Source organism: Pongo abelii, chromosome X (genome assembly GCF_028885655.2).
Source record: "Pongo abelii isolate AG06213 chromosome X, NHGRI_mPonAbe1-v2.0_pri, whole genome shotgun sequence".
NCBI lineage: Eukaryota > Metazoa > Chordata > Mammalia > Primates > Hominidae > Pongo > Pongo abelii.
In genome coordinates, this window is record NC_072008.2 from 97,022,698 (window position 1) to 97,049,877 (window position 27,180).

The following is a 27,180-nucleotide window of genomic DNA, read 5'->3' on the forward strand; positions in this document are numbered from 1 at the left end:
GACCTTAATTTTCCTCATGTTTTCTGCTTTTCTCACCCATTCTCTTTTCATGCAGGAAAATTCATGGGACAATAACCTGCGGAAGGCTTTAGCAAAAGCTTGTGCTCTAGCAAGAAACCAAATAATTGTTGGATTTGTGGTCTAATGCAAAAAGAAAAACCCTTAAGAAACCATTCCATTATTGCCAATACTTCTTCATGTTCCCATACACACCTTGAAAACCTCAAAGGAAGAGTGAAAAGTTATCCCTGATATGTTAAACATCACCACTTATTGCTTTCCTATGATCTACAGAAGTGGTACTCTTACCTTTTCAATCAATAGCCTAATTGCTACCAGGAACTTTTTAAAAAATCCTCTCTGGGTGATGCCTTTTACAAGGTATACTGTGCCTTCTGGAATCAAATACTAGAGACCCAGGAACTACCTATGTGGGTACAAGTAACTGCTTATATAACACTACTCACCAATAGGTGTGGTTATGCACACCTACAGTATACAACAGAGGGGCCACCTAAGAGCAAATTTCTTTTTGTATTTTATTCAGGAACTATGATTATTGACTGAGTAGATATAACTGACCTTCGCTCAAACGCCACTAGGTGGCCTTCCTTTCCAGCTCCCGAGGGCCTATATTGGGCCGGCCTCTTCACTTAAAAATCTTGCTATTTGTCCCGTCTCCCTTCTGCCTTCCAAATAGCTTTTCCTGAAAATCCTCTTAGTATTTTCTATAATCAGAAATCAAAAAGGAAAATAATCAAAATTAGTATCCATGTTGAAATGAATATGGACAAATTTGTTTTCAATGAGGAAAGGTTCCCATTATGTTTCTGATGCCTAACTTTTGGCAGTATTGGGATGTCAGTTGTTACGAAATGTAAAACTAATTCATATAGTGGGAAAAAATTTGGACTTTATGGCCAAACCTCTCAGGGATTCAGATGCATAGAGGCTACCCTCTGACAAATGGATGGCAAGCTTGGCTGCTCTAAGGTTTTCTAATATTTACATTTCTGTTAATGGATCTCCAGATCACTGTGAATTGTGTCACCAGACTAACCACAAAATTGAATACCTCTTTAGATCACGCAATCTTGCGGGATGCTATGGGCCTTGCTCTCCATCATATTCCAAACAAGGAGTATGACCAATGGGACTCAAACACTAATGAATTGCACTTAGTGCCTGAACCTTCGGTTGTTCAATTTTCATTAGTTAATTCATGAAGACTCCTGCTGGAAGGTGAGTTTCAGTTTCTTGGCATTGAATTGTGTTGTATTCACTCCAAAATTTTAAATACCCATATACAGCTGTCTTCTGTGCATTGAATGGCCTCATTACAGTTGGAATAACAAACACATAAAACATAAGAGTCATCTAACTTATTTTACATTGTGAAATTGTAAATTCTTGACAATTGCTGGATCCGGAAGAGTGATTGTGAAGGCTGCAGAGGAAGGTGTAACTCCCCATGCCTATAGCTTTGGTCAATCTCTCTTGGGTGAGAGGATGACCAAATGGGGGGAATTGCTAAATTAAGTATGGTTTAAAATGGCATTTTTACATAATGAACTGTGGTCTAGCTTGATGTGTAAACAAGTTGTCAGCATACATAGTAGTATGCCCTTGTAACGAAGCAACAGTGTCTCAGTCAACTATAACAGCCGGACCTTCAGCTGAAGGTCTGAAAGCTGCTAAAAGCTGCTGAAAACTGCTAAATTATTCCCAAATAAGGCAAATGCAAACTGCGCCAATCAAGTAATCCCTATATGTCATTTTCTGTTTTCTGGTTGTAAATATAGCTCACCATGTTGGGGGTGGGAGCATTCTGAATAATCTTTGGTCCAGAATGCTGCCTGGTTCTAGAAGCTACTGCTTGCTCAAATAAACTTTGTTGAATTTAACTTGTCTTAGGTTTTTCCTTAACAAACTCCATGAGGTATATGCTATTTTATCTCCATGAAACATAGTAATATGAAGATTACAAAGGTTAAATAGCTTGTCTAAGCTCTCATAGTAAGTTGCAGAGCAGCACTATTGCACCTGTTCTCTTCTAAATATCTTCCTTGCAAATAATTTCAGCATTTTCAAAGTGTCCAAATGGTAAAATCACTTATATTTTCTAACAAGTAAGCAATTTATAATTTATTCATCAAGTTATTCTGAATAAGCAATTTAGTTTTTTTGATGATTAAGACATATTGCTCCTCTCCCTCTCCCTCTCCCTCTCCCCCTCGCCCCCTCCCCCTCTCCCTCCCTCTCCCTCCTTCGGTCTCCCTCTCCTTTTTTCGGTCTCCCTCTGTTGCCGAAGCGGGACTGTACTGCGGTGATCTCGGCTCGCTGCCACCTCCCTGTCTCGGGCTCCTGTGATTCTCCTGCCTCAGCCTGCCGAGTGCCTGGGATTGCAGGCGCGCGACGCCACGCCTGACTGGTTTTTGTGTTTTTGGTGGAGACGGGGTTTTGCCCTGTTGACTGGGCTGGTCTCCAGCTCCTGGCCTCGAGTGATCTGCCCGCCTCGGCCTCCCGAGGTGCTGGGATTGCAGATGGAGTCTCGCTCACTCAGTGCTCAATGTTGCTCAGGCTGGAGTGCAGTGGCGTGATCTCGGCTGGCTACAACCTCCACCTCCCAACCGCCTGACTTGGCCTCCTAAAGTGCTAAGATTACAGCCTCCTCCCCGCCGCCACCCCATCTAGGAAGTGAGGAGCGCCTCTGCCTGGCTGCCACCCCGTCTGGCAGGAAGTGAGGAGCGCCTCTGCCCGGCCGCCTCGTCTGGGAGGTGAGGAGCGTCTCTGCCCGGCCGCCCTGTCTGGGAAGTGAGGAGCGCCTCTACCTGGACACCCATCGTCTGGGAGGTGAGAAGTGCCTCTGCCCGGTGGCCACCCCGTCTGGGAGGAAGTGAGGAGCACCTCTGCCTGGCCGCCCCGTCTGGGAGATGAGGAGCACCTCTGCCAGGCCGCCCCGTCTGGGAGGTGAGGAGCACCTCTGCCTGGCCGCCACCCCGTCTGGGAGGTGAGGAGCTCCTCTGCCCGGCCGCCACCCCGTCTGGGAAGCAAAGAGTGCCTCTGCCTCGCCACCCCGTCTGGGAGGAGAGGAGTGCCTCTGCCCGGCCGCCCCATCTGGGAAGTGAGGAGCGCCTCTGCCCGGCCGCCCCCTCTGGGAAGTGAGGAGCGCCTTTGCCCGGCCGCCCCCTCTGGGAAGTGAGGAGCACCTCTGCCCCGCCGCCACCCCGTCTGGGAGGAAGTGAGGAGCGCCTCTGCCCGGCCGCCCCGTCTGGGAGGTGAGGAGTGCCTCTGCCCGGCCGCCCCATCTGGGAAGTGAGGAGCGCCTCTGCCCGGCCACCCCGTCTGGGAAGTGAGGAGCGCCTCTGCCCGGCCGCCCCCTCTGGGAAGTGAGGAGCGCCTCTGCCCGGCCACCCCGTCTGGGAAGTGAGGAGCGCCTCTGCCCGGCCGCCCCATCTGGGAGGTGAGGAGCGCCTCTGCCCGGCCGCCCTGTCTGGGAGGTGTACCCAACAGCTCCAAAGAGACAGCGACCATCAGGAGCAGGCCATGAGGACTATGGCGGTTTTGTTGAAAAGAAGGTGGGGGAAGTGTGGGAAAAAGAAAGGAGAGATCAGATTGTTGCTGTGTCTGTGTAGAAAGAGGTGGGCATAGGAGACTCCATTTTGTTCTGACTAGGAGAAATTCTTCTGCCTTGGGATGCTGTTGATCTAGGGCCTTTCCCTCAGCCCCGTGCTCTCTGAAACATGTGCTGTGTCAACTCAGGGTTAAATGGATTAAGGGCGGTGCAAGATGTGCTTTGTTAAACAGATGCTTGAAGGCAGCATGCTCTTTAAGAGTCATCACCACTCCCTAATCTCAAGTACCCAGGGACACAAACACTGCAGAAGGCCGCAGGGACCTCTGCCTAGGAAAACCAGAGACCTTTGTTCATGTGTTTATCTCCTGACCTTCTCTGCACTATCATCCTATGACCCTGCCATATCCCCCTCTCCGAGAAACACCCAAGAATGATCAATAAATACTTAAAAAAAAAAAAAAAAGAAAGAAAACTAGTAAAGAGGAAAAGGTCCAATATTTGGAAAAACAGCAGGTTTAGAGGAAGTACATAGAATCTAAGAACAAATGATGTTTATTTTGTTAGACTCGCATGTAATTATTTTGTACTTCCCTGATTTTGCTTTATCTTTGTTAATGCTATAATTAAAAACACATTTGTGTAAAAAAAAAAAAAAAAAGATTTTGCCCTCTGTCTTCAAAATTCCTCTCTTGATAACAATAATTAACTTGAATTAAGGTTTATGTGAAATATAATAAAAATAACTCAATATTTTAATTATTGGCAAACCAATTCTCATTTTCTTGAAGTAGAAATAATGAAAAAACAGATGCCAACACTCCACTACTTCCCACGATTTTATTATTTTAGATGCGAGGATAATGTTTTAAAATATTATCCAAATGTGTTTTCCCTCTTTGGTGGGTAGTTACTAAAGGAGGAGGAAGAGGAAGAGGAGGAGGAGAAGAAGAAGAAAAGAAGAAGCACCTGCTGTTCTTCTGCCATTAAGATTATGCAATAAGATGAAGGCCTACTGTCTTGGGAGGAGGAAGTAGACACAGCGTAGGACAAAATAGTCATTGCTCAGTTTTAAATTTCAACTAGATTTTTAAAAAAACCTTACTGGGGCAATAGTCTTGAAAGCCAGACTAAAAAAAGAAATAAAGGCGTTTTCCTAGGACTCCCAAAGTTGGGCCCCTGTATAATAGAAACCAAAGCTTAGATGGTTACTATGGTCTGAATGTTTGTGTCTCCCCAAAATTCATTATGTTGAAACCTAATCCCTAATATGATGGTATTAAGAGGCGGGGCCTTTGGGAGATTATTTGTTCATGAGGGGAGAGCTCTCATTAATGGGATTAGTGCTCTTATAAAAGAGGCCCCAGAGAGCTGCCTTGCTCCTTCCAGCATGTGAGGACACATCAAGAAAATGCCATCTTTCAACCAAGAAGTGGACCCTCGTAAGACACAAAATCTGCCGGTATTTTTGTCTTGGACTTTTTCAGCCTCCAGAAATGTGAGAAATAAATGTTCATTGTTTGTAAGTGAAAAAAAAAAAAAAAAAAGACATATTGCTATGTCTTAGACACTAAGGCAGTATTAGTGCAAGACATATATTAACTAGATAGTTAACTAGCTAATCTCTATGATAGGGGATGGAGTTTCAAAGTTTCTTAAGACTTAGTGTCTGGTCTTAAAAAACCAGTAGCAGAGTTGGAAAGATAGGTAAAGTGATGATGAAGTGTGGCAAGTTCCATAGTAAACATTTGTGTAATATGCTATGGGAAATCAAATGAGGGAATGAGACTATCTCTATCAGGAAATAACAGTATGTTTCAGAGAAGGAATACTGAAAAGTGAGTAGGAGTTGATAAGGTAGAAAAACAGAGAAAGACATGCTAGACAGTGGGAACAACACAGAAGTATAAAAGTGTATGACATGAAAATGGCATGAATGGTGAAGAGACTATTTCAATAAAGCAATTGTATATGGTATGTGGTAAAGAGCAGTGGGGAATGAAGCAAACAAGGTTAACTGATCAGGTCATGAAGGACTTTGTTTGCAATGACTAATTTATCCTTATAGTGAAAATATCTGGAGCCATAGAAGATGTTCAAGCAAGAGAGGAACAAAATTGTATTTACATTTTACTTTTAGATTCTAGTCTACAAATTTTACATTTACATTCTATTCTGTAAACAAATAATTCTATTTAGACTACATTTAGAGTATTCTTGTGCCAATGTAAATGATGGGATGAGAACAGAGAATCCTGGAGGTAAGAAGACTAAATATATGAATGCTCCACTAAACCGTGTGAGAGATTATAAGTATCTGAGCTAATACAAAGATAGAAAAAATGATAGAAAATGTATTAAGAAGTAGAAATAAATTTAATTAAGACATAGGAAGGAGCGCTCCCAAGGAAACTTGGGAGTATGTCCCAGGCTGCAGTCCATTAAAAAAAAAAGGACATAGGTATTGGGTAGTCCATGAATGGTAAAGAAGAAGAGGAACCATCAATGACCCCACAGCAGTTTCTCTTGGAAGTGACTAAATATGAGGTTCATATATAGATGAAAACATAACTTGCATTATAACTTAGTTTTGTTCAACTACTCAGAGTCCAATTACCTTTTGTTATCTTCATGGGAATTGATTGCACAGTTAACCTCAGCTGGCTTAAAAATTCTTCCCACCAGTACAATAATTATGTGAGAAGCTTTGCATAAATTAACTTTAATCTAATTCAACTAAAATTTATTATTTGATTACACCTTATCTAATTTCTAAAAGGATTTGAAATAACTAGCACTGAAAGGCAGAGAAATATTGTTTTATTTTATAAAAAGACTTTGAAAACCACCATGGAAAACAGGGAATGTGTTTGTTTTGTTCATCACTATCACTTGTTTACTATTATAGTGCTTGGCCCATAGTGAATATTTGTTAAATAAATAAATAAATTGAAAGCAAATAAAAGACCCACACTAAGTAGCTATAATATAAGTAAAAGAAGTGTTACTCAAAAACTTTGAGTACATTAAGTTTTTTTAAATTTGAAACATATTTTCCAAGAATTCTCAATGTAGTCAATGCTGAAGACTTTCCATAGAAAACCTGTAGCAGACCATTATATTTATCATAGCAAACATTTTAAAATTATGTATTTAACACAAAAAATACCTTAATTATAACAGGAGGTGCAAGGTGCCACTAGCTAAATATTATCTTAAAACATACTACTATGCATTACCAGAAACTTCTCATTGTCAAACAGTTTTAGGAAGGGTCAGGACTAATTTTGCCAGTAAAATATTGTGGATCTGGGGGGATATTTTATTAAATAAATATTAAACTCTAAACAGACGTTTCATTTTACTGTTGAAGTTTCTTCCTAGAGTTTTCTTCTTTCCCATTGTTACATTTTGCCAGCCAGCTGTAGATGAAAACACAATGCAATATGTTAAACTCACAGTCAATGGATTCTGTTTCTAAGTTATGCTTCTCACAAAGTCCACACTTTTAATAAATATTATATACTATGTTGTAACTTAATTATTATCAGAATTATTTTTAAATGAGAGGCAAAGACCAAAAGAATAATAAGATGTGACTACAGAAACTGTTAAAGAAGCCAAATAATTTACTAAGAAAGCCAAATTAGAAAACAAAGAGTTTTATATTAAGGATGACAGAAAGATGACTCCCCATGAAATACATTTATTTGCCAACTGCCTAAAATTCATTCATGAATTCTAATCCAAAATACATACTTCCAAGCTTTAAGACACTCTGAAGCTAGAGTGATCAATTCCTCTGGGCTTACCTTAGACTTTCCAACTTTTACCACTGGAAGTCCAGTATCCCAGGAAACCTCTCTGTTCCACATTAACAGGGATGGTTAATCACTCTATCTGAAACACATCAGAAAAAAAATAAGAAAAATATGATTTTATACCACGTAAATTCATTCACATGTTTTATTAAGCTCTGACCTAACCAAACTATTCATTTCAATATAAAATAAAAGCAATTAACCTGAATCCACTTATTAAAGTAAAAAAGGAACTATGTGCTTCAGTTTCATCATATGTTTTCAAGTAGTTTATTATCCTGAATTACAACGGAAAAGAATTAAGTAGTTCCAGTAAATTCAGAACTATACCTTTCATTGCAAAATAATCATGTTACGGCTAGATCGAATACAACAGACTTCACATGTCTATTTTTACTCTGTCTCTCACATACTGCTCTTCTGTAGTTATAAATTTCACAAGTGATAACAGTTTAAACTAAGAAATTAACTCAACAAAAAATTCATGGTTAATATAGTTCTCTTCTTCACGTATTGAAGAATTGGTAGCAGATAAAAATTAAATTATATGAGAAAAGCTTAACATTTGATGGATACATTTACAACATGCATATAATAAGCAACTTCAATGTTGAAATGCTAAATTTCATGTAGAAGTAAAATATTTTTTCTTAATAGGCCATTTTATTCTAAAAAATAATATTATAAACACTATTCTCATATTCTTTCTCAGAAACAGACATGAACATCCTGGATTTTTTTGGTGCCCTAATGTTTATATCTGATTCTTCACTAGGGTTTGAGCCTGAAAACCAACTGGGGCCAATAGAATCCAAGAAGAAATCTTCTGTGCTGGGATGTGACTTCAGAGAAAGGTTTTCTTCCATGATTAGGAGTGACAAACTAGGCAAATGTTCTGCCTTGCCCTTGCCTGAATCAAATATAGTCTGTCAGCATGAGATTCCTGGGGCTTCAGTTATAAGTATGTGAGGATGAGATCCCTCAAGGGGAAGCCTGAGAGAATAAAAGAAGCCACTTAACCAACACCTGAACCATCTCTCTCTGGTATTCTTTATGTGAAAGTAATAAACCTCTAGGGTTTAATTCCATTTTAGTCTGGTATTCTAATACATGTGGCTGAAAGCATCTTAATTGATACTCCAGTTTTCCAACCACAAAAACAAAAATACTATAGCTGTCAACATGATAAAAGGCAACTTGTTGGATAAACAACTAAACTTATCACTTTGGTATTTGTCTTTACCTAGTTCACTGTTTTTATATAGTTAGGTTTTTTTCTCTGAATTGAACTTTTATTCTGACTCAAGATGCACAGGACTAGTAATTTCTCCCAAGGACTAACATCATGCCAGCTTCCACTCATAAATGACAGAAAATCTTGTTATAAGAATTACTGCTGAATGCGGTGGCTCACGCCTGTAATCCTAGCACTTTGGGAGGCCGAGGCAGGCAGATCATCTAAGGTCAGGAGTTCGAGACAAGCCTGACCAACATGGAGAAACGCTGTCTCTACCAAAAACACAAAAATTAGCCAGGTATGGTGGCAAGCGCTTGTAATCCCATCTACTAGGGAGGCTGAGGCAGGAGAATTGCTTGAACCTGGGAGGCAGAGGTCGCAGTGAGCCAAGATTGTGCCACTGCACTCCAGCCTGGGCGACAAGAACGAAACTCCAGCTCAAAAAAAAGAATTACTAACATGTCAATACAGAGACAAAAAGTTCCCAGAAAACTTTCCCACTTGAAATGTTCATAAAGGGAATTTCCAGTTTCCAGCTCATCATGTAAAGAATGTGGAGGTCAACAGTCCTGTCCAACAACAACAACAAAAGCTGAACAAACTGAAAATCAACACCATATTATTGATTCATCAGAGAACCCAGGGCACAGGGCAAACCACTGTCCCCAAAATTGGAGAGGAAGATAAGCAGATAGAATAACAACTTATTGAAGAAGAAATGCACACACAGAAATCCCCATGTTAACCAATCCAGAGTAGAAAAATCTAAACAATAATTAATACATTTCTGGAAGATTTGTGTGAAAAAAGTTTGAGAGTTAAAAGCTCCAAGGTGGGGGTAGTCTTAGAGATGCTTTCACATTTTTGTGAGTTTTACTGCCAAGAGATAACTAGGTTCTCACAGTGAACATCAGAGAAAAATGTCTTAGTTATTTCAGCAGGAGGAGAGGAAAAGTAGCCATTAGGAAATACTCTGAGAGCATTCAGTTTTTCACAAGGCCTGCCCTCAAGAAGGACTATTTCGTCAAAGCTGTATCCACTGGGGTTTTACCAGAGGCTAACCCACCTGGAAGGAAAATATTCAACTCCAGCAATATCTGGACTCCCTGCATCACCTAGGTGGTGGAGGAAAGATGAGAAGCACTTACAAAGGTCATAGCTCAGGGAAACAGGCTCACTAAAAGGCTGAGGTCAAACCATAGGGCAATATAATGATTCTCCTTCCACCCACATTCTAGCAATATATCAGTAAAGACCTATGTACCACAGTTATCCAATAGATCATGACTTCCTTCCAACAAAAAATTATAAAGGATAGTAAAAGACCATACAATTTGAAGAGACAGAGCAAATATAAGATCTGGATTCAGATATGACACAGATTTGAAGATTATCTGGTAGAAAATTAAAAATAACTGATTTAATAATCCAAATATTCTAATGAAAAAAAAGTCAACACGCAAGAACAGATGGATAATGTAAGTCATGAGATGGAAATTTTAAGAAAGAATACAAAGAAACGCTAGAAATAAAAAACACTGTAACAAAAAAGAAGAATACCTTTGACAGGCTCATTAGCAAATTGAACATGGCCCATGAAGGAAACAGTGAACTGGAAGATAACGTGAATAGAAATTTCACAAACTGAAATGCAAAGAACAAAAATACAGAAAAAAAAAATGGAACAGAAATGTGAGATTACTACAAAGGGTATAACATATATGTAATGAGAATACTGGGAAAAGAAGAAAACGAGAAAGGAACAGGAGAAATACTTGAAGCAATAATGACTGAGAATCTACTAGGATTAATGTCAGACACGAACCACAGTTACAGGAATTTCGAAGCACACAGAGCAGTATAAATGTCAAAAAGTCTACACCTGCGAAAATTATATAAAGAAAATCAAAGACAGAAAGAATCTTGAAAAAGGTCATAAGGGACAAAAATACCGTAACTAGAAAGCAACAAGGATAAGAATTATATTGGACTTCTTTTTTTAAATTGCAGCCTGTGCTGTCAGAACCAGCTGCTGCAGCCACAGAGGTAGCCAGAATCAGAGGGAAGGTGGACTGGGCTGTGCAGGGCTGTGCAGGGTGGGGCAGGCTTCTGGCTGTCCACCATGCACTGCTTTGGAGAAGGCTGCAAGCTTCCCAGCCCAGAAGGAATTCCTAGCTAGCTTTAAAGTCAGTGCCTCCAGAGCCAGCATGGTGGCCGTAGACAACAAGATAGAGCAGGCTACGGATCCCTGGATGTGATGAAGAATCATCTGATGCATGCTGTGAGAGAAAAGGTGGAGATTCTGAAGGAGCAGATACTAGAGCTGATGGAGATGAACTCCCAGCTGGAGTGCAAGAACACCCTCTTGAAAACCCTGGTGAGCCCAGAGCAGCTGGAGAAGTTCCAGTCTGGTCTGAGCCCTAAAGAGCAAGCTCCAGAATCCCAAGTGCCTGAGGCCCTTGGTGGTTCTGCAGTGTAAGTGGTTACACCAGCTATGCAAGGTGTAAACTTCTCATGAGATGATGCTTGGGGAGACAAAAACAAACTGGAAAGAACTAGGTAAAATAACTTCAGTGGCTTTGCTCACACTGAGGACAGAACCACCAGCTTGGCCAACTTGGTGAAACCCCGTCTCTACTAAAAAAACTACAAAAATTAGCTGGGCGTGGTAGCACACACCTGTAATACCAGCTACTCAGGAGGCTGAGGCATGAGAATTGCTTGAACCTGGTAGGTGGAGGCTGCAGTGAGCTGAGATTGTGCCATTGCACTCCAGCCTGGACGACAGAACAAGACTCCGTCAAAAAAAAAAAAAAAAGAAAAAAGAAAAAAAAGAAAAGAAAAGAAAAAAGGACATGGCCACCTGGGTCCACTATAGTGACAGATCCCCAACAAAGAGTAGATCTGTGGAGGCTGATTTGCATGGGGTCTAGTAACTCCAAGCCAGTGAGCCTCTGATGCTACTGCACCCAGGGGCCTCCCAGGGACTGGGAAACTTAGTTGCAACTGGCAAAGAGGAAGGGTAATTTGAGATGTGATACCAGTTTGCTCCAGAAAGTATAAGGGGCCTGTTTCTTATTCCATGGACATCTTCAATGACTTCACCTGACAATAACTGTTCCTAGGAATAAGTCACTTGTGTTTTAAGCAGAGGCAGCCTCCCTTTTGTCCTCTGCTTTGTGAAAGCAGAGGACACAGATGGGACAGATTGAGCCAAGTCAGCCTTCTGTTGGTTAATAAGGTATAAAGCATGGTTTTGTACACAGTGCAGTGTGAGATTACAGCTTTAGGATAACTGCTTACAAAGTTCTGCTTGGTTAGTATTGGCATAGATTTTCTTAAAGTCACAAATGCATGCACACACACACACACAAACACACACACACCCCCATAGGGCTAGATCTGTATCTTGGTGTAGTGATATATACATACACTCATCCACCTACACATTGAAGGGCCTAAACAGCTTTGGGAGTATTGACTGGTACCTTATCTCTTAAGGCCAAGTCTTTTGACTGTGTTCATTTACCATATTGATGCAGTTTCTCCTTTAGGTTAAGTAAGACTCGTAAGTAAAGGCAGGGAGGGTGCCAGTCTCTGAATGCAGCCACAGATGCCTTACTGCTGCAATCCTTTCCCCAGCTGTCCACTGAAGACACATGAAGTCATTTGAATGCCATACCCACCATTCACTGGTGCTGACTTCATAGAATGGGGTTAACGGACCAGTTTGCACTTCACAGTGTCATTTAAATTATTTTTAATTATTTAAAAATAAATAAATAATTATGTGGAAAACTTACAAATGAAAAGAAGGAGAGCGTCCTACTGTGGATGAGGGATGGACAAGGGAATGGCTTTAATCAAATGGAGCCTGGGAGGTGTACACAGGGAGCTTGTCTGTAGGAGAGTGATATACTTTGGCTCTGTGTCCCTACCCAAATCTCACCTTGAATTGTAATAATCCCCGTGTCAAGGGCGGGACCAGGTGAAGATAATTGAATCATGGGGATGGTTTTCCCTATGCTGTTCTGGTGATAGTGAGTGAGTTCTCACGAGATCTGATGGTTTTATAAAGTGCTTCCCCCTCCACTTGGCACTCATTCTCTCTCTTGCTGCCCTGTGAAGAGATGACTTCCACCATGACTGTAAGTTTCCTGAGGCATTTTCCCAGCCATGTGGAACTGTGAGCCAGTTAAAACCTCTTTTCTCCATAAATGAAGTCTCCGGTATTTCTTCATAGCAGCATGAGAAAGGACCAATACAGGGAGTGTGTGATAGTTTCTGACACATTATCCTGATGTATGTTTCCAGGATTTGGGTTTTGATTTTTCAAATGTAGCTTGAAATTTCAATAAACTTTCCTCTTTTTTTTCTGAAAAAAAAACTGCTAACAACAAGAAAGTACAATAAAATATTTAAAGTCTTGAAAACAACCCACCAACTCAAATTATCCATCTAGCCAAATTAATTTTCAAAAGTGAAGGACAAATAAAGACTCTTCCAGACAAACAAAAATTGATGCAATTGCTGCCAGTAAGACTACCTGGCAAGAAAGGTTAAAAATATTTATTTAAAGATAAGGAAAATCACATAGGTCAGAAACTTGGACCTAAATAAAGAAAATGAGAACATTAGTAAATGAATAAATGAAGGTAAAATAAAACATATTTCTTATTTTTAATGATCTAACAAATAAGTTTGTTCAAAATAATAATAGCAACAATGTATACAATTATTATAGCTATAGATAAGTTAAATGAATGACAGTTATTATAGAGGAATGGGAAGGAGAAATTAGCAATACTTCATTAGAGGGTACTTGTACTGCTTCCAAAGTGGCATAGTGTTATTTGAAACTAGAGTTGCATTTATTGTAAATATGTGTTATATTATTTCTTCTGCTTACTTTGGATTCAATTTGGTCTTTTTCTAGTTTCATAAGGTGGAAGCTTAGATTACTCATTTCAGATCTTTCTTCTTTTTAATATATAAATTCATATTAATTCACTGCCATAGATTTCCTTGTAAGCACTAGTTTTGTGGCATCACATGATTTTTGATAAGTTGTATTGTCGTTTTCATTTAGTTCAAAGTATTTTTAAATTTCTCTTGAGACTTTTTCGTAGCCTTGTGTCTTACTTATTAGTGTGTTGCTTAATCTTTATGTATTTTGTGGTTTTCCGGCTATCTTTCTGTTGTTGGTTTCTAATTATTTCCATTGTGCTCTGAGAGCACACATTGTATAATTTATATTCTTTTAAATTTGGTTTAGTGTGTTTTGTGGCCTAGAATAAGGTCTATCTTGCTGAATTCGTGTAAGCTTGAGGATAATGTGTTTTCTCCTGTTGCTGGGTAAAATATACTATAGGTGTCTATTAGATCCAATTGATTGATAATGTTGTTAAGTTCAACTGTATCTTTCCTGATAATCTTCTCGCTGGATCTGTTCATTTCTGACTGAGGGGTGTGAAGTATTCCAATATAATAGTAGATTAGTATTGTTTTCCTTGCATTTCTATTAGCTTTGCCACATCTATATTGACACTCTGTTTTTAGACACATTCATTAAATATTATTATGTCTCTTTGAATAATTGACTTTTTTATCACTAGGTAACAGTCTTCTTTATCCTTGACAGTTATTCTTGCTCTGGAGTCTACTCTCTCTGGAATTGATATAGCCACTCACTTTCTTTATCCCTTTACTTTTAATCTAGATGTGTCTTTATATTGAAAATAGTTTTTTTTTTTTTAAGACAACACACAGTTGGGTCTTTTATAATCCACTCTGACAGTCTCTGTCTTTTAATTGCTGTATTTAGATAATTGATATTTAAGGTGATTACTGATATAATTTGGTTAATATCTGCAACATTTTTTACTGTTTTCTATTCATTGTCCTTCTTTCTTTTGATTTTTATCTTCCATTTTTATTCTGCCTCCTCAATCTTAATTGTTGAGTTGCAAGATCTGGTTGTTGAAAAGTGTGGCACCCCGCCCTCACCTTGTACCTGTTATCACCATGAGAAGTGTCTGCTCCTATTTCACCTTCCACCTTGAATAAAAGCTGCCTGAGGTCTCCCTAAAAACTGAGCAGATGCCAGCACCACGCTTCCTGTAAGCATGTCATAAATTAAAATTCACTTATTTCTTATGTTTTTTTAAAATTATATTCCCCCCTCTAGAATGTAAAAGCTACTATGTATAGCAGAGACCATGTCTATCTTGTTCAACATCCTATCCCCTAGGCCAAGCATAGTGCCTGACACATAGGGTTCCCTTAATAAATATACTTTATATAAGTAAGGGGACTGCAAATAGATCTTAAAATGATCAAATAGATCTTAAAATGCACCTTAATATCATCATATATTGTGTCATGAAAATGAAATAAGATTTGTAAACAATCATGTGAAGAAAAATACATGTCGTGTTGGTGGGGTGGGGGGAGAGTTGAAGCAAACGTGAAATACCTAGCAGTCAAACTGAAACAGAGAGCTCACTTAAGTTGATAAATAATGTATCCAAACATTTTAAAGGTTATTTCAGTATTATTGGAGCCACAAGTACGTCAACAAATTAACCAAAACAAATGTCCCCACATTATTAATGAATGATTTTTTTGTCTTAATAGTAAATCAGTTTCAAGGCTATTTCAGCAACCAAAGTCTAGAATTCAGACTTTAACAACCATGAAAAGAAATAAGGATAAAAAATTTGAGCCACAATCAGGACATTTCAATCAACAGTAACTATACCAGGACCTCTTATATCCTTTGATTTTTTGAGGCAGATTTGTCCCTTCTATTTAAATTTAAATCTAATTTTAATATTAATTCCTACCTATTTATCTTTGTCTTTGTTGCATTTGCTTTTGAGTTCTTGGTCATGAAGTCTTTGCCTAAGCCAATGTCTAGAATGGTTTCTGCACAGCAAAAGGACCAGTCAGCAGAGTAAACAGACAACCCACAGAGTAGGAGAAAATCTTCACAATCTATACATCCAACAAAGGACTAATATCCACAATCTACAAGGAACTCAAATCAGCAAGAAAAAAAAAACAAACCATCCCATCAAAAAGTCCCTAAAGATATAAACAGACAATTCTCAAAAGAAGATATACAAATGGCCAGCAAACATATGAAAACATGCTCAGTATCACTAATGACCAAGGAAATGCAAATCAAAACCACAATGTGACACCACCTTACTCCTGCAAGAATGGCCATAATGAAAAAATCGAAAAATAATAGACATTGGCATGGACGCAGTGAAATGAGAACACTTCTACATTGCTGGTGGGAATGTAAACTAGTACAACCACCATGGAAAACAGTGTGGAGATTCCTTAAAGAATTAAAAGTAGAACTACCATTTGATCCAGCAATCCCACTACTGGGTATCTGCCCAGAGGAAAAGAAGTCATTATATGAAAAAGATACTTGCACATGCATGTTTATAGCAGCACAATTTACAATTGCAAAAATATGGAACGAGCCCAAATGCCCAACAATCAACAAGTGGATAAAGATATTGTGCCACACACACACACACACACACACACACACACGTATATATCTATATGATGGAATACTACTCAGCCATAAAAAGAAATGAATTAATGACATTTGCAGCAACCTGGATAGAACTGGAGACTATTATGCTAAGTGAAGTAACTCAGGAATGGAAAAGTAAACATCGCATGTTCTCACTCATAAGTGGGAGCTAAGCTATCAGGATGCAAAGGCATAAGAATGATACAATGGACTTTGGGGACTCTGGGGAAAGGGTGGGAGGCAGGTGAGAGCTAAAAGGCTACATTGTGTTCAGTGCATACCTCCGGGGTGATGGCTGCAGCAAAATCTCACAAATCACCACTAAAGAACTTACTCATGTAACCAAATACCACCTGTTCCCCAAAAACCTATGGAAACAAAAAGTTTTAAAAAATAAAATAACCCTCAAAGAAATTATTTCTTCAATACTGTAATAATTCATATAAGATGCTCTTAAAAGAACACCTTTCCAGTAATGACGTTTCCACCAATGAACTTACGCCAACTCTGTCTTTGATTCTCCAAAACCAATGAACTCTATTTCCAAGCAACTTATGTGAACTTATTTTTTTGTCAATATCAGCTTCCCTTTACTCTGCCTCTTCAAATTGAGCATTCATGACTTGGCATAGCTGTGCATCTCAGGTTATAAACTTCATTTCGAATTCCCAAATAAATTCAACATATTTGGAGAAATATATATATAATATGTATATATAAATTTTTAAACTGTATTTCTAATGGAAATGTGCTAGAGCTTAAGTATTGCTCCAAGTCAACAAATACTTATTTTGATTATAATATAAACCAAAGGTAAGTATTACTGATGATTCTTTATTGAGAAAAATCAAAGTAATTAGAATGTGTGTTTCTTCTCGGATCAGATGCATTAGTTAACTTTAAGCCTTGGAGTTTCTTTGAGTTTTCACATTGTCAGATTCTAGTATTGTCATTTACACTCTCTGATATTGCACAGGAATTAGGTTTAAAGGACAAAGTAAGGAAGTAAAGGTATAATATTAGTAAAATAATAGTAGAAATATTCATTACATTTTATAAGGGTAAAATATTTTTATGCCACCTCACCCCCAAAACGAAATATATGGAAAGGAAATTTTATAATAAAAAAACTTTTTTAAGAGCATATTTTAGACAGTGGCAAAGGAGAAGTACTAAGGAATTAAAAGACCAAATGGAAAATGAAGATATTTTACCCTTTAAATATAATGTGCAATTGATATAACTACTGCTATATGTAAAAAAGCAGACAAATAATGATCACTCTCAGAAGAAAATGGGTACACAGTTCCTGTTTTCTATTATGTGGATTAATGTGGATGACTGAGAACTATAAAAGGGGAGTCCCATCAGCTTTCACAGGAATTGCCTTATTAGTATGTTCATAAACACAAGGCAGAGATTTGGGGACACAGGATGCTTTAAGAGAAAGAAACTCTACGATTTTTCCATTGATATTGATTAAACAATAATGTATTGTTTTACATCCGCAGTTTTATGTAAGGAAAGGCAGAGGCTTTTCCTCAATCATCTGCTTGTCACAATTTTAACTTTTCCTCATTTGCGGAGAAGTGTTCTCCATGTTTTATATTTTTGAAAGGACATTCCACAAATGAGGACAAAATGTTAATATATGATGGTCAGTATTTGGAAGATGGTTTGGTTTGCTTTGATGTTCTAAACCAGAAGTCTTCAATTAGCTTCCTGCCACATATTCCTTTCTTAATCCTTACAAGCTAACGTGTAACCTTCTCCTGCAATCTGCAACTCTCACACTCTCTACCCTGCCCCGCACACACCTAATTGAGTCCATATATATCCAAGTTCTACTGGTAAATGGACTGACCATGAATATATACATTAGTCTGCTTTGAAAACATGGGCTAAGTTTATGTGACTACTCGCTCAGAGATAATGTTATAAAAATGATTCAGGAGCTTTTATGGTTGAATATGCATTTTTATGGTTGGAATGCCATTGGCTGTACATGTATTTTCTTTCTTTTTTTTTTTTTTTTTTTGAGACAGGGTCTTGCTCTGTTGCCTAGGCTGGAGTGTAGTGGCATGAACATGGCCTGCTGCAGCCTCCGCCTCCTGGGCTCAAGCGATACTCTCACTTCACTGAGTAGCTGCTAACGCAGGTGCCTGCCATCACACCCAGCTAATAGTTTAATTAGCTGGGGTCTTTCCATGTTGAACAGGCTGCTGTTGAACTCCTGGGCTCAAGCAATTCTTCTGCCTCGGCCTCCCAAAGTGCTGGGATTGCAGGAGTGAGCCACCATGCCTTATGTTTTCTCAAAGGTTATGTAACAGTACTCAACTATAAAATCACCTGTTCCTGTTTGTTTTTTTAGTAGCATATGTGTAATCGTTCTGTAATTTTTTCTAAGGCTATTGTTCTTTTTTCCTTTCAATGAAATTTGGTAATTTCTATTTTGCTAGAAATTCCAAGTTCCTCTAATTTTTCATGTTTTTGGCAAAATAGATAAATTGCTACAGCATATTTGAAACAAGTCTGACAGTATATAATAACATTTCATAATATACATACCATTTAATTGTGCAATCCCCACTTCTGAGAATCTAGTTAATAGAAATAGAATCAATAATATATAAAATTATGTAATGTGGATGTTTATTATAGCATTGTTTGTTATAATACTAAAATAACTAAAAGCAGCTTTAATGTCCAACGATAAAGAAATGGTTTAATATATTTTAAATGTCATCTAAAAGCACAGGTTAATAGGTATAGAGTTTCAATTTAACAAGATAAAAAGAGTTCTGGAGATAGATAATGGTGATGGTTGCACAACAATATGAATGTTCCTAATACCGCTTAAACACTTAAAAATCATTAAGATGGTAATTTTTGTTACATGTATTTTACAACAATTTTAAAATTTAAAATAAAGCATAATGTTCACATCTTTTAAAATTATTATTCTTTTATTTATTCTTCTAGGTCAAGTGAAAGGACTACAAATCAAGATTTCTAATCAGAGAATGTGCTAAACATATATTTTCCCTATATGAGACATGTGTTCAGTTAACAAGCGCTAGCAAGGAAACAGAAATTTGTCTGAGACTATCTGCTGAGTAGGCAACGCTCGCCTACCTTGTTTCAATGTATCATAACAGAAAATAGCTTAATTATATATAAAACTCTAAATACACTGGATTCTGAATACATAGTAATTGCATAAATTCACATGTACTATTCTAAGTATTTATTTTAAACTAATAGTATCTAATTAAAAGGGCACTCTAAGATGTGTTAATCAATCTGATTTTAGTCATCATTATACAATGCATACATATAGCAAATCATCACATTGTACATCTTGAATATATGCAATCTTTGTCAATTAAATATTTTAAAATAAAAAATCACCCTGAGGAGATGGCAAACTAACTCAAAATATATTTAAAGTTGTTATATTATTTTTATTATGTTTTTTAATACTCATATTTCTTCACAGTTGAATGATTTTTTAAAAAAATTGTACTACGAACACTTAACATGCGATCAATCCTTCTAACAAACTTTTTAAGAGCACAATACAGTATTTTTAAATATAGGCACAATGTTGTACAGCAGATCTCTGGAACTTGTTCATCTTGTGCAACCAAAACTTTATATCCACTGAATTCCCCAGTTCCCCTCCAGCAGTCACTCCCAACCACCACTCTACTCTCTGTTTCTATGAGTCTAACTATTCTAAATATGTCATTGACATGGAATCATGCACTATTTGCCGTTCCGTGATTGGCTTATTTCACTTCACATAATGTTCTTGAGCTCCATCCCATCCCTGTTGCCACACGCTGCAGGATTTCTTTTTTTTTTAGGCTGAATAATATTCCATTGTATGTTTATACCACAGTTTCTTTATGCATTCAACCATCAATGGACATTTATGTCATTTGCAAGACTTAGTTATGGTAAATAATGCTGTAATTAACTCGGCAGTGCAAATATCTCTGAGATTCTGATTTCAATTACTTTGGCTATATACCTAAATATATGTGACTACTATCCAGTAGAACTTGGATACATATTAACTGAATTAGTTGTGTGTGGGGAGGGGTAGAGAGCATGAATGTTGGCAGATTGCAGGAGTAAGGTTACATGTTACCTTGTAAGGATTTAGCAATCCTAGTAGGATTGCTGCTTCATATGGAATTTCTACTTTTAAGTTTTTGAAGAACCTCCATACTGTTTACCACAGCAGTTGTACCACTTTACATTCCCACCAAAGGTAATGGATTCCAATTCTTCCACATACTGGCCAACATTTGTTATGTTTTGATTTTTATAATAGCCATCTCAACAGATGCGAGGTGACATCTCATTAAGGGATTGATTTGCATTTCAATGATGATTATGATGTTGAGCATCTTTTCATTTACCCATTAGCCATTTATATTCCTTCTTTTGAGAGATGACTATTTAAACTGTTTGTTTGTTTGTTTTTGCTATTAAGTTGTAAAAGTTCCTTTTATTTTGGGGATGATAACCCCTTATCAAAAACTTGTTTTACAAAAATTTTTTCCCATTCTGTAAGCTGCCTTTACACTGATTGTTTATTTTGCTGTGCAGAAGCCTTTTAATTTGATGTAGTCTTTTTCTATACTCTTTTTTTTTTTTTTTTTTTTTTTTTGCTTGTGTTTTGGTGTCATATACAAGAAGTCATTGGTAAGACCAATGTCAGGAAGCTCTTACCCTGTTTTCTTCTAAAATTTTATAGTTTCGGATCAGGTTGAAAGTCTGTATTTTGAATTGATTTTTGTGTACAGTGTAAGATAAGGATCCAATTTTACGTATATCCAAGTTTTTAACACTATTTGTGAAAGAGACAATCCTTTCTTCATTGTGTTTTCTTGGCACCTTTGTCAAAGACCAGTTAACTGTACATGTGTGGGTTTATTTCTGGGCTCTTTATTCTGCCTCATTGGCCTATATGTCTGTTTTTTACGACAGTGCTACAGTGTTGTAATTACTGTAGCTTTGTAACATGTTTTGAAATCAGGAAGAATGGTGTCTCCAGCTTTTTTCTTCTTTCTCAGATTGCTTTGGTTATTCAGGGTTTTTTGTGGCTCCAAATGAATTTTAGGTTGTTTTTTCTATCTCTGTAAAAAAAAAAAAATGCCATTGGGCTTTTGATAGGGATTATATTGATCAGTTTGGATAGTATGGAGATTTTAAAAATATTAGACTTTAGGGTTTTCTACAGATAAGATTATGCCATCTGCAAACAAAGATTAATTTACTTTTTTCTTTCTGATTTTGATGCTTTTATTTCCTTCTCTTGCCTAATTGCTCTGCCTAAGGTTTCCAGTACTATGTTGAATGGAAGTGGAAAGTGTAGAGAAGTGATTATTTTGAAAACGTGTATTTTAATAAATCAATTCTAACTATAATCTTAGAGAAAATATGTACAAATAAATTTGAATATGGACAACATTTAGTTGGTTACAGGAACAGATGAAAATATTGATTTGAATCAATGATGAGATTGTGGAAATTGGATTTATGTTGTTATTTTACTATTTTCAATAAGGCAATTTTAAAAATGAGAAAAGTCCAAAACAGACTAGAATTCTAACCCATTGTTAATTATGCATAAAAGAAAATATGTTTATAAAAATATATTCAAAATGCAATAAACTAAGCAGATGTTCACAAGTGTTTCCACATGTTGGTCACTCTGGTCACACTGTAAAACCCATTTATTAGTCTATAATATCATTGTTCATATTTGCCTTTTCTCAAAATCTCCATGTCTTAATTAACCAAGAATACTAGAAAGCAAGCAAAAAAAAAATAGTAAAGAAAATTACCAAGTTTTTGAGTAAATAATGAGGTTTAATGTCAACTCTACAGTCTAATAGACACTGTAAAATGTAGAAAGTGAATGAATACCTTAATTTAGCCTCTTATTCTGAGGACTTATTAGGAAAACACCCACTAAGGTAATGTCCTTCTCTTACAATCTTTTTTTCCCAGGATCTTATCCAGCCTAAGAGTAGTGATAGATGTTTTGTTTGGATTTTTCTGTAGGGGTAGGAATTGTGGAAGGAGCTTCTTGAAGTGTTGTTTGCGCATGCTAGATACCAGTGAATTTCTGAAAACACGGTCAAAATTTCTCTCCAAAAGGGTTTCTCAAATACTCTGAAGAGAGATATTGTTGAGAAACCGCTGAGTTGAGTCCAGTCTGATGGCACTGTTTCCTGCAAGGGTTTCAAGTTGACAACTCATGCTGAAATTCATAATTGTGTAAAGTGCATATATCTTAACATGTTTATTTCATCTATAAATATTACTTACATATTTTGTATTGATTCTGTGGCTTTTATCTCTTTAACTGAGATTTTGTAACTGTAATTTTCGCGGCAGCTCAACAGTTTCAACGTTTTGTGGCACTAAACACCATCAAAAGCCATTATATGGCTCTCCAATCATTAAAACCTGAGTATTATGGGATCAGAGAAAAGATCTCTTTGCCTACCACCTGAGGAAAATATTACCATTATGTTGGAGATTAATAAAGTAAGGCTAAAAGCCAAAGGCAACATGGTCCTGTGTTCTACTTGACCCTGTGATCCTTTAGCACTGGATTGGGAGCCCAGGACATTTGTAAACTTTGACTTTCCAATGCACTCAGGAAAGTATGCAACCTATCCTTTTCCCTAAGCTTAAATGATTTTGATAATTAGTTTTTTAAAACTTATTATTTTTGCCCAGGTCGTCATCTTCTTATGTGATTTTTAGATGTTCGGCTTAAATGTAGTATTTTAAATAATCAATAACATTTAAAATATAAGAAACATCTAAAAGCCATCTTAGATTTTTCTTTCTCTCCTTCTCTCTCTCTCTCTTTCTCTCTCTCTCTCTCTTTCTTTTTTTTTAATCTTGGTACAGAGGAAGCGGGAAGTTACTTAGCACGGTTCCGGGTTTCTCGCGCCCCGCCTGTCCCCCCTCCCTATCACTGCTACTGGCTCTTGGTCCCTCCGTTGGACTGTCCTGCGGAGAGAAACCCCAGCCCATCGGTCTGCGCTGGGACCGCCCGCCGCGCATCTGCCCTTCTTCGCTGACTCCGCCCCGCATCTGGCCAGACCCGCCTCGCGTCAGAGCTGACCCACTCACTGCGCGTTTGCCAGTCAGTCTCTCCGGACCTGCCTCGAGCCTCAGGCTGCTGAAATCACCGCGCCTCACTCGGTCCGTACCCAGTGGGCATCTTGGGTATCTGGGCGGTCTTCGATCCCCCGCGCGTGTGTCTGTCTGTCTGTCTCTGTGTCCTATCCGCTGCCTGCAGCCTGCCTGCCGGTCTCATCGCACCAAGTGTCTAGTGTACCCTTTCGCAGACGCTGAGTGCGGAGAGGCCTTAGCGAAAGGCTAGCCAGCCCGAGACTGGCCAGGCAGCCGGCGGAGGAATACGCGCTCGGTCCCTGCCCTTGTTGATATCATTTTAAACCAACAGGAGCTCTAGGCCTATATTTATGCAGAAAACGGGTCGGGAGGCCTCTGTCTGCAATGCTAGTTGTGGGGAACCAGCCAGCTGCTTGGTGGCTTCTCACAATTTCACGGGGACAGGAAAATTACGTTTCTGGTACTGGCTTTTGAAACTGATTTTAAATCTAAACGGGTGACAATTTTAAGTCCCCGCAGGGAGAATAGATTCGTATTTGGGGCGCCTTTTTGTCTGATGTGTTTGTTCTGAGCCTGCTGACCAGCTGTTTCTGAACTTCATTTTCTCAGCCTCGACAGTGATTCTGAGTCTGCTTTTAGCTTCCTTTTGCCTGCCTTGGCTTTTTCTGTTCGTGAACAGCTGTTTGGCCCATAGCTTAGAGAAAGCAGCCTTTTTTCTCTTCAAAGAGAACCTCCTCCCAGTGCTCAGAGAGATGGGGAGCGGGGAGCCTAATCCTGCTGGCAAGAAAAAGAAGTATCTCAAGGCCGCTCTGTACGTGGGTGACTTGGACCCAGATGTCACCGAGGACATGCTCTATAAGAAGTTCAGGCCTGCTGGCCCTCTGCGATTCACCCGAATCTGCCGTGATCCGGTGACCCGCAGCCCCCTGGGCTATGGGTATGTTAACTTCCGCTTTCCCGCGGATGCAGAGTGGGCCTTGAACACCATGAATTTTGATTTGATTAATGGAAAACCATTCCGCCTTATGTGGTCTCAGCCAGATGACCGCTTAAGAAAGTCTGGAGTGGGAAATATATTCATCAAAAACCTGGACAAATCCATAGACAATAGGGCCCTGTTTTACTTATTTTCTGCTTTTGGGAACATTCTGTCCTGCAAAGTCGTATGCGATGACAACGGCTCTAAGGGTTATGCCTATGTGCACTTTGACAGCCTGGCCGCTGCCAATAGAGCCATCTGGCACATGAATGGAGTGCGGCTCAACAACCGCCAGGTGTATGTTGGCAGATTCAAATTCCCAGAAGAGCGGGCGGCTGAGGTCAGAACCAGGGATAGAGCAACTTTCACCAATGTTTTCGTTAAAAACATTGGAGACGACATAGATGACGAAAAACTGAAGGAACTTTTCTGTGAATATGGGCCAACTGAGAGTGTTAAAGTAATAAGAGATGCCAGTGGGAAATCTAAAGGCTTTGGATTTGTGAGATATGAGACACACGAGGCTGCCCAAAAGGCTGTGCTAGACTTGCATGGAAAGTCCATCGATGGAAAAGTCCTCTATGTAGGGCGAGCACAGAAGAAAATTGAACGCCTGGCTGAGTTGAGGCGGAGATTTGAACGGCTGAGGTTAAAAGAAAAAAGTCGGCCCCCAGGGGTGCCTATCTATATTAAGAACTTGGATGAGACAATCAATGATGAAAAACTGAAGGAGGAATTTTCTTCCTTTGGGTCAATTAGTCGGGCCAAAGTGATGATGGAAGTGGGGCAAGGCAAAGGATTTGGTGTGGTCTGCTTTTCCTCTTTTGAAGAGGCTACCAAAGCAGTGGATGAGATGAATGGCCGCATAGTGGGCTCCAAGCCCCTGCATGTCACCCTGGGCCAGGCCAGGCGCAGGTGCTGAGAATAAGAATGCTCAGTTTGTTTCAGCCTTAGTTGGTGCCTCCTTAGTTTGGGCTCCTTTGTGACAAGGGGTTATTTTATGCTAATTCACAAGTTTTTTTTTAAGTGAATTCTTTCTTTTGAAAAAAATGCGAAACCAGAAAACTTTGTTCATTTTAGAATAGAACATAATTTCTAATTGTAAAATTGTCATTTTGTACTTTTTTTGATGTAATATCCTTAGAAATCTGTAGAATAAAGTGTATTCCTCCACTTTTTTTTCCTGAACAGTCAAGGTGAGGCAATTGATTGAGTGTATTTCCCTTCTTATTTCAGTAATACTCTATTTTTTTTCATGAAAATATTGTCAACATGGTTCTTCTGAATCTATCACAGTGAAAAGTTCTAACTTGCTTTTTGAGAAGTCCGTACAGCAGGGGAAAACATATGTGATCCAATTAACATCTGCGTAATTTCACTTAAAATTATTATGCAAAAATGAATGTTTTTTTCAAAAAAATGTGAAATGTATTTTATTTTCTTTATTCGTATTCTTGTTTCATTTTTTAATATGTTGTGAACATGCTACAGACTTGATAGTACTTTTGACTAAATGTTGGGAGTGGTCGTATTAACTTCTTGCCCAAAGAAGTAAGCATATTGGTGTTTTCTCAATTAGTCACTGAGAAAATTAACACTTTAGGCAGTGGCTATTTAAAGTAGGAATTGCATCTTAAAAACCTTTCCTAAGAGATTTGGTATGTGAGGATACTTTCAGTACCAGTCCTACCATTCATTTTTCTAAATCCCTTAGTACATATACTTGGATCATGTTAAATTAACAAGAAAGATGAATAACTGTGCTGAATTGCCTTTACCTATAAATAATTTAATATTTTACCTTCGGGTTTTATCAACTGTCAATATAAAAGGCAATACTCCACAGAATGATGTTGAAAAACTTCTTCGAAGAACACCTTCTATTAAACTTGTTATCTCTTGTAAATTATTGAGCGTGTCCTTTTGATAATATTCACAGGTGTTTCAAAGGTAAGGAATAGATTGTCTCTTGGATTAAGTCATATGCCTCCAGCCATTATACGAGAACTGTGAAACCAATATGGTTTTCTTTATGTCTTGGCTGCTTGAAAATTTTAAAAAAATGTTTTGTTCAATATTGCCGTTACATTTATTAGCCTGTAATTTCTAAATTGGAGATTCTCTACATTTCATTTGCAGTTTCCTGTTCTCCTCATTGCCTGCCTTCCATTCATATTACACTTATTTTTCTATTTTTTGTATTACCTTTTTAAAAATATATACCAGTTCAAGTCCTTTTAGGAAGAAGAAAATACCTAATTTATGTAAAATTTAAATAATTACTTTTTTATAATATGATTCACTTATGCCACAGATTCAACATTAGAATATGTTTTGTCTCTACTGTCAGTTGTATTACCTTATATACAAATCTTCATTTTCGTACATAGTAAAATGTAAATATATAATTTTGTTAACACTTTTGTTAGCTCTTTGACCATAAAATAATGACAATAAGCTGTTTCTATGTATTTGTTTATCTACAAATTACAGGTTTATTCATTTGCAAATATTTTCAAAATGGAAATCACTGTTTATATTGATTATAAACATAACACATGCTCATTGTAAAAAATGTACACAACGCAGAAGGAAGTAAAATTTCCACAGTTCATAAATACCACAATTAATATTTTCAATGTGTAAATATCTTTTCATATTTTTTCCTATGTATACACAAACATTTTGACCAAAAATCCACACTATATGTACTGTTCTGTATTTTTAATTTTAAACTGAACCATAATCATCTTTTCATGACAATAAATATCAATCTCTATCATCATCTTAGTGACTGCATAGTATTCCCTTGTGTTGACATATTATAATTTATCTAAACAG

At 37.9% G+C, this 27,180-nt stretch overlaps 2 protein-coding genes and 1 long non-coding RNA gene across 6 annotated transcripts; 2 read left to right on the forward strand and 1 right to left on the reverse strand.

Annotated features, from left to right (window-relative positions):
* Nucleotides 1-588: 588 nt before the first annotated feature.
* On the reverse strand, nt 589-23,814 carry LOC134760906 (uncharacterized). Of its 3 annotated transcripts, XR_010138980.1 has the most exons (4): nt 23,358-23,814; nt 7,387-7,474; nt 6,928-6,996; nt 589-728 (listed from the first exon to the last, which is right to left on the reverse strand). It is a non-coding gene; the product is annotated as an uncharacterized LOC134760906 (long non-coding RNA). The 3 variants fall into 3 exon arrangements; XR_010138979.1 differs by lacking the exon at nt 589-728 and having other exon boundaries at nt 6,055-6,996; XR_010138978.1 differs by lacking the exon at nt 589-728 and having other exon boundaries at nt 6,055-6,996; nt 23,350-23,814.
* LOC100450095 (TSC22 domain family protein 3-like) lies at nt 10,221-11,111 on the forward strand. The gene is made up of 3 exons (XM_054544184.1): nt 10,221-10,256; nt 10,643-10,728; nt 10,853-11,111. Exons 1-3 carry the CDS (start codon nt 10,221-10,223, stop codon nt 11,109-11,111), a joined length of 381 nt encoding a protein of 126 aa, XP_054400159.1.
* Nucleotides 23,127-27,124, forward strand: PABPC5 (poly(A) binding protein cytoplasmic 5). Of its 2 annotated transcripts, XM_009235027.4 has the most exons (2): nt 23,260-23,429; nt 23,970-27,124. In XM_009235027.4, exon 2 carries the CDS (start codon nt 24,113-24,115, stop codon nt 25,259-25,261), a length of 1,149 nt encoding a protein of 382 aa, XP_009233302.1. In that variant the 5' UTR covers nt 23,260-23,429; nt 23,970-24,112; the 3' UTR covers nt 25,262-27,124.
* Nucleotides 27,125-27,180: the final 56 nt, after the last annotated feature.

Coding starts and splice junctions, on each gene's coding strand:
- LOC100450095 (XM_054544184.1), top strand. CDS start 10,221: ATGGCCCATGAAGGAAACAGTGAACTGGAAGATAAC. Junction 10,257..10,642: donor ACAGTGAACTGGAAGATAAC/GTGAATAGAAAT, acceptor TTTAAATTGCAG/CCTGTGCTGTCAGAACCAGC. Junction 10,729..10,852: donor GCTGTGCAGGGCTGTGCAGG/GTGGGGCAGGCT, acceptor TGGTGGCCGTAG/ACAACAAGATAGAGCAGGCT.
- PABPC5 (XM_009235027.4), top strand. CDS start 24,113: ATGGGGAGCGGGGAGCCTAATCCTGCTGGCAAGAAAAAGAAGTATCTC.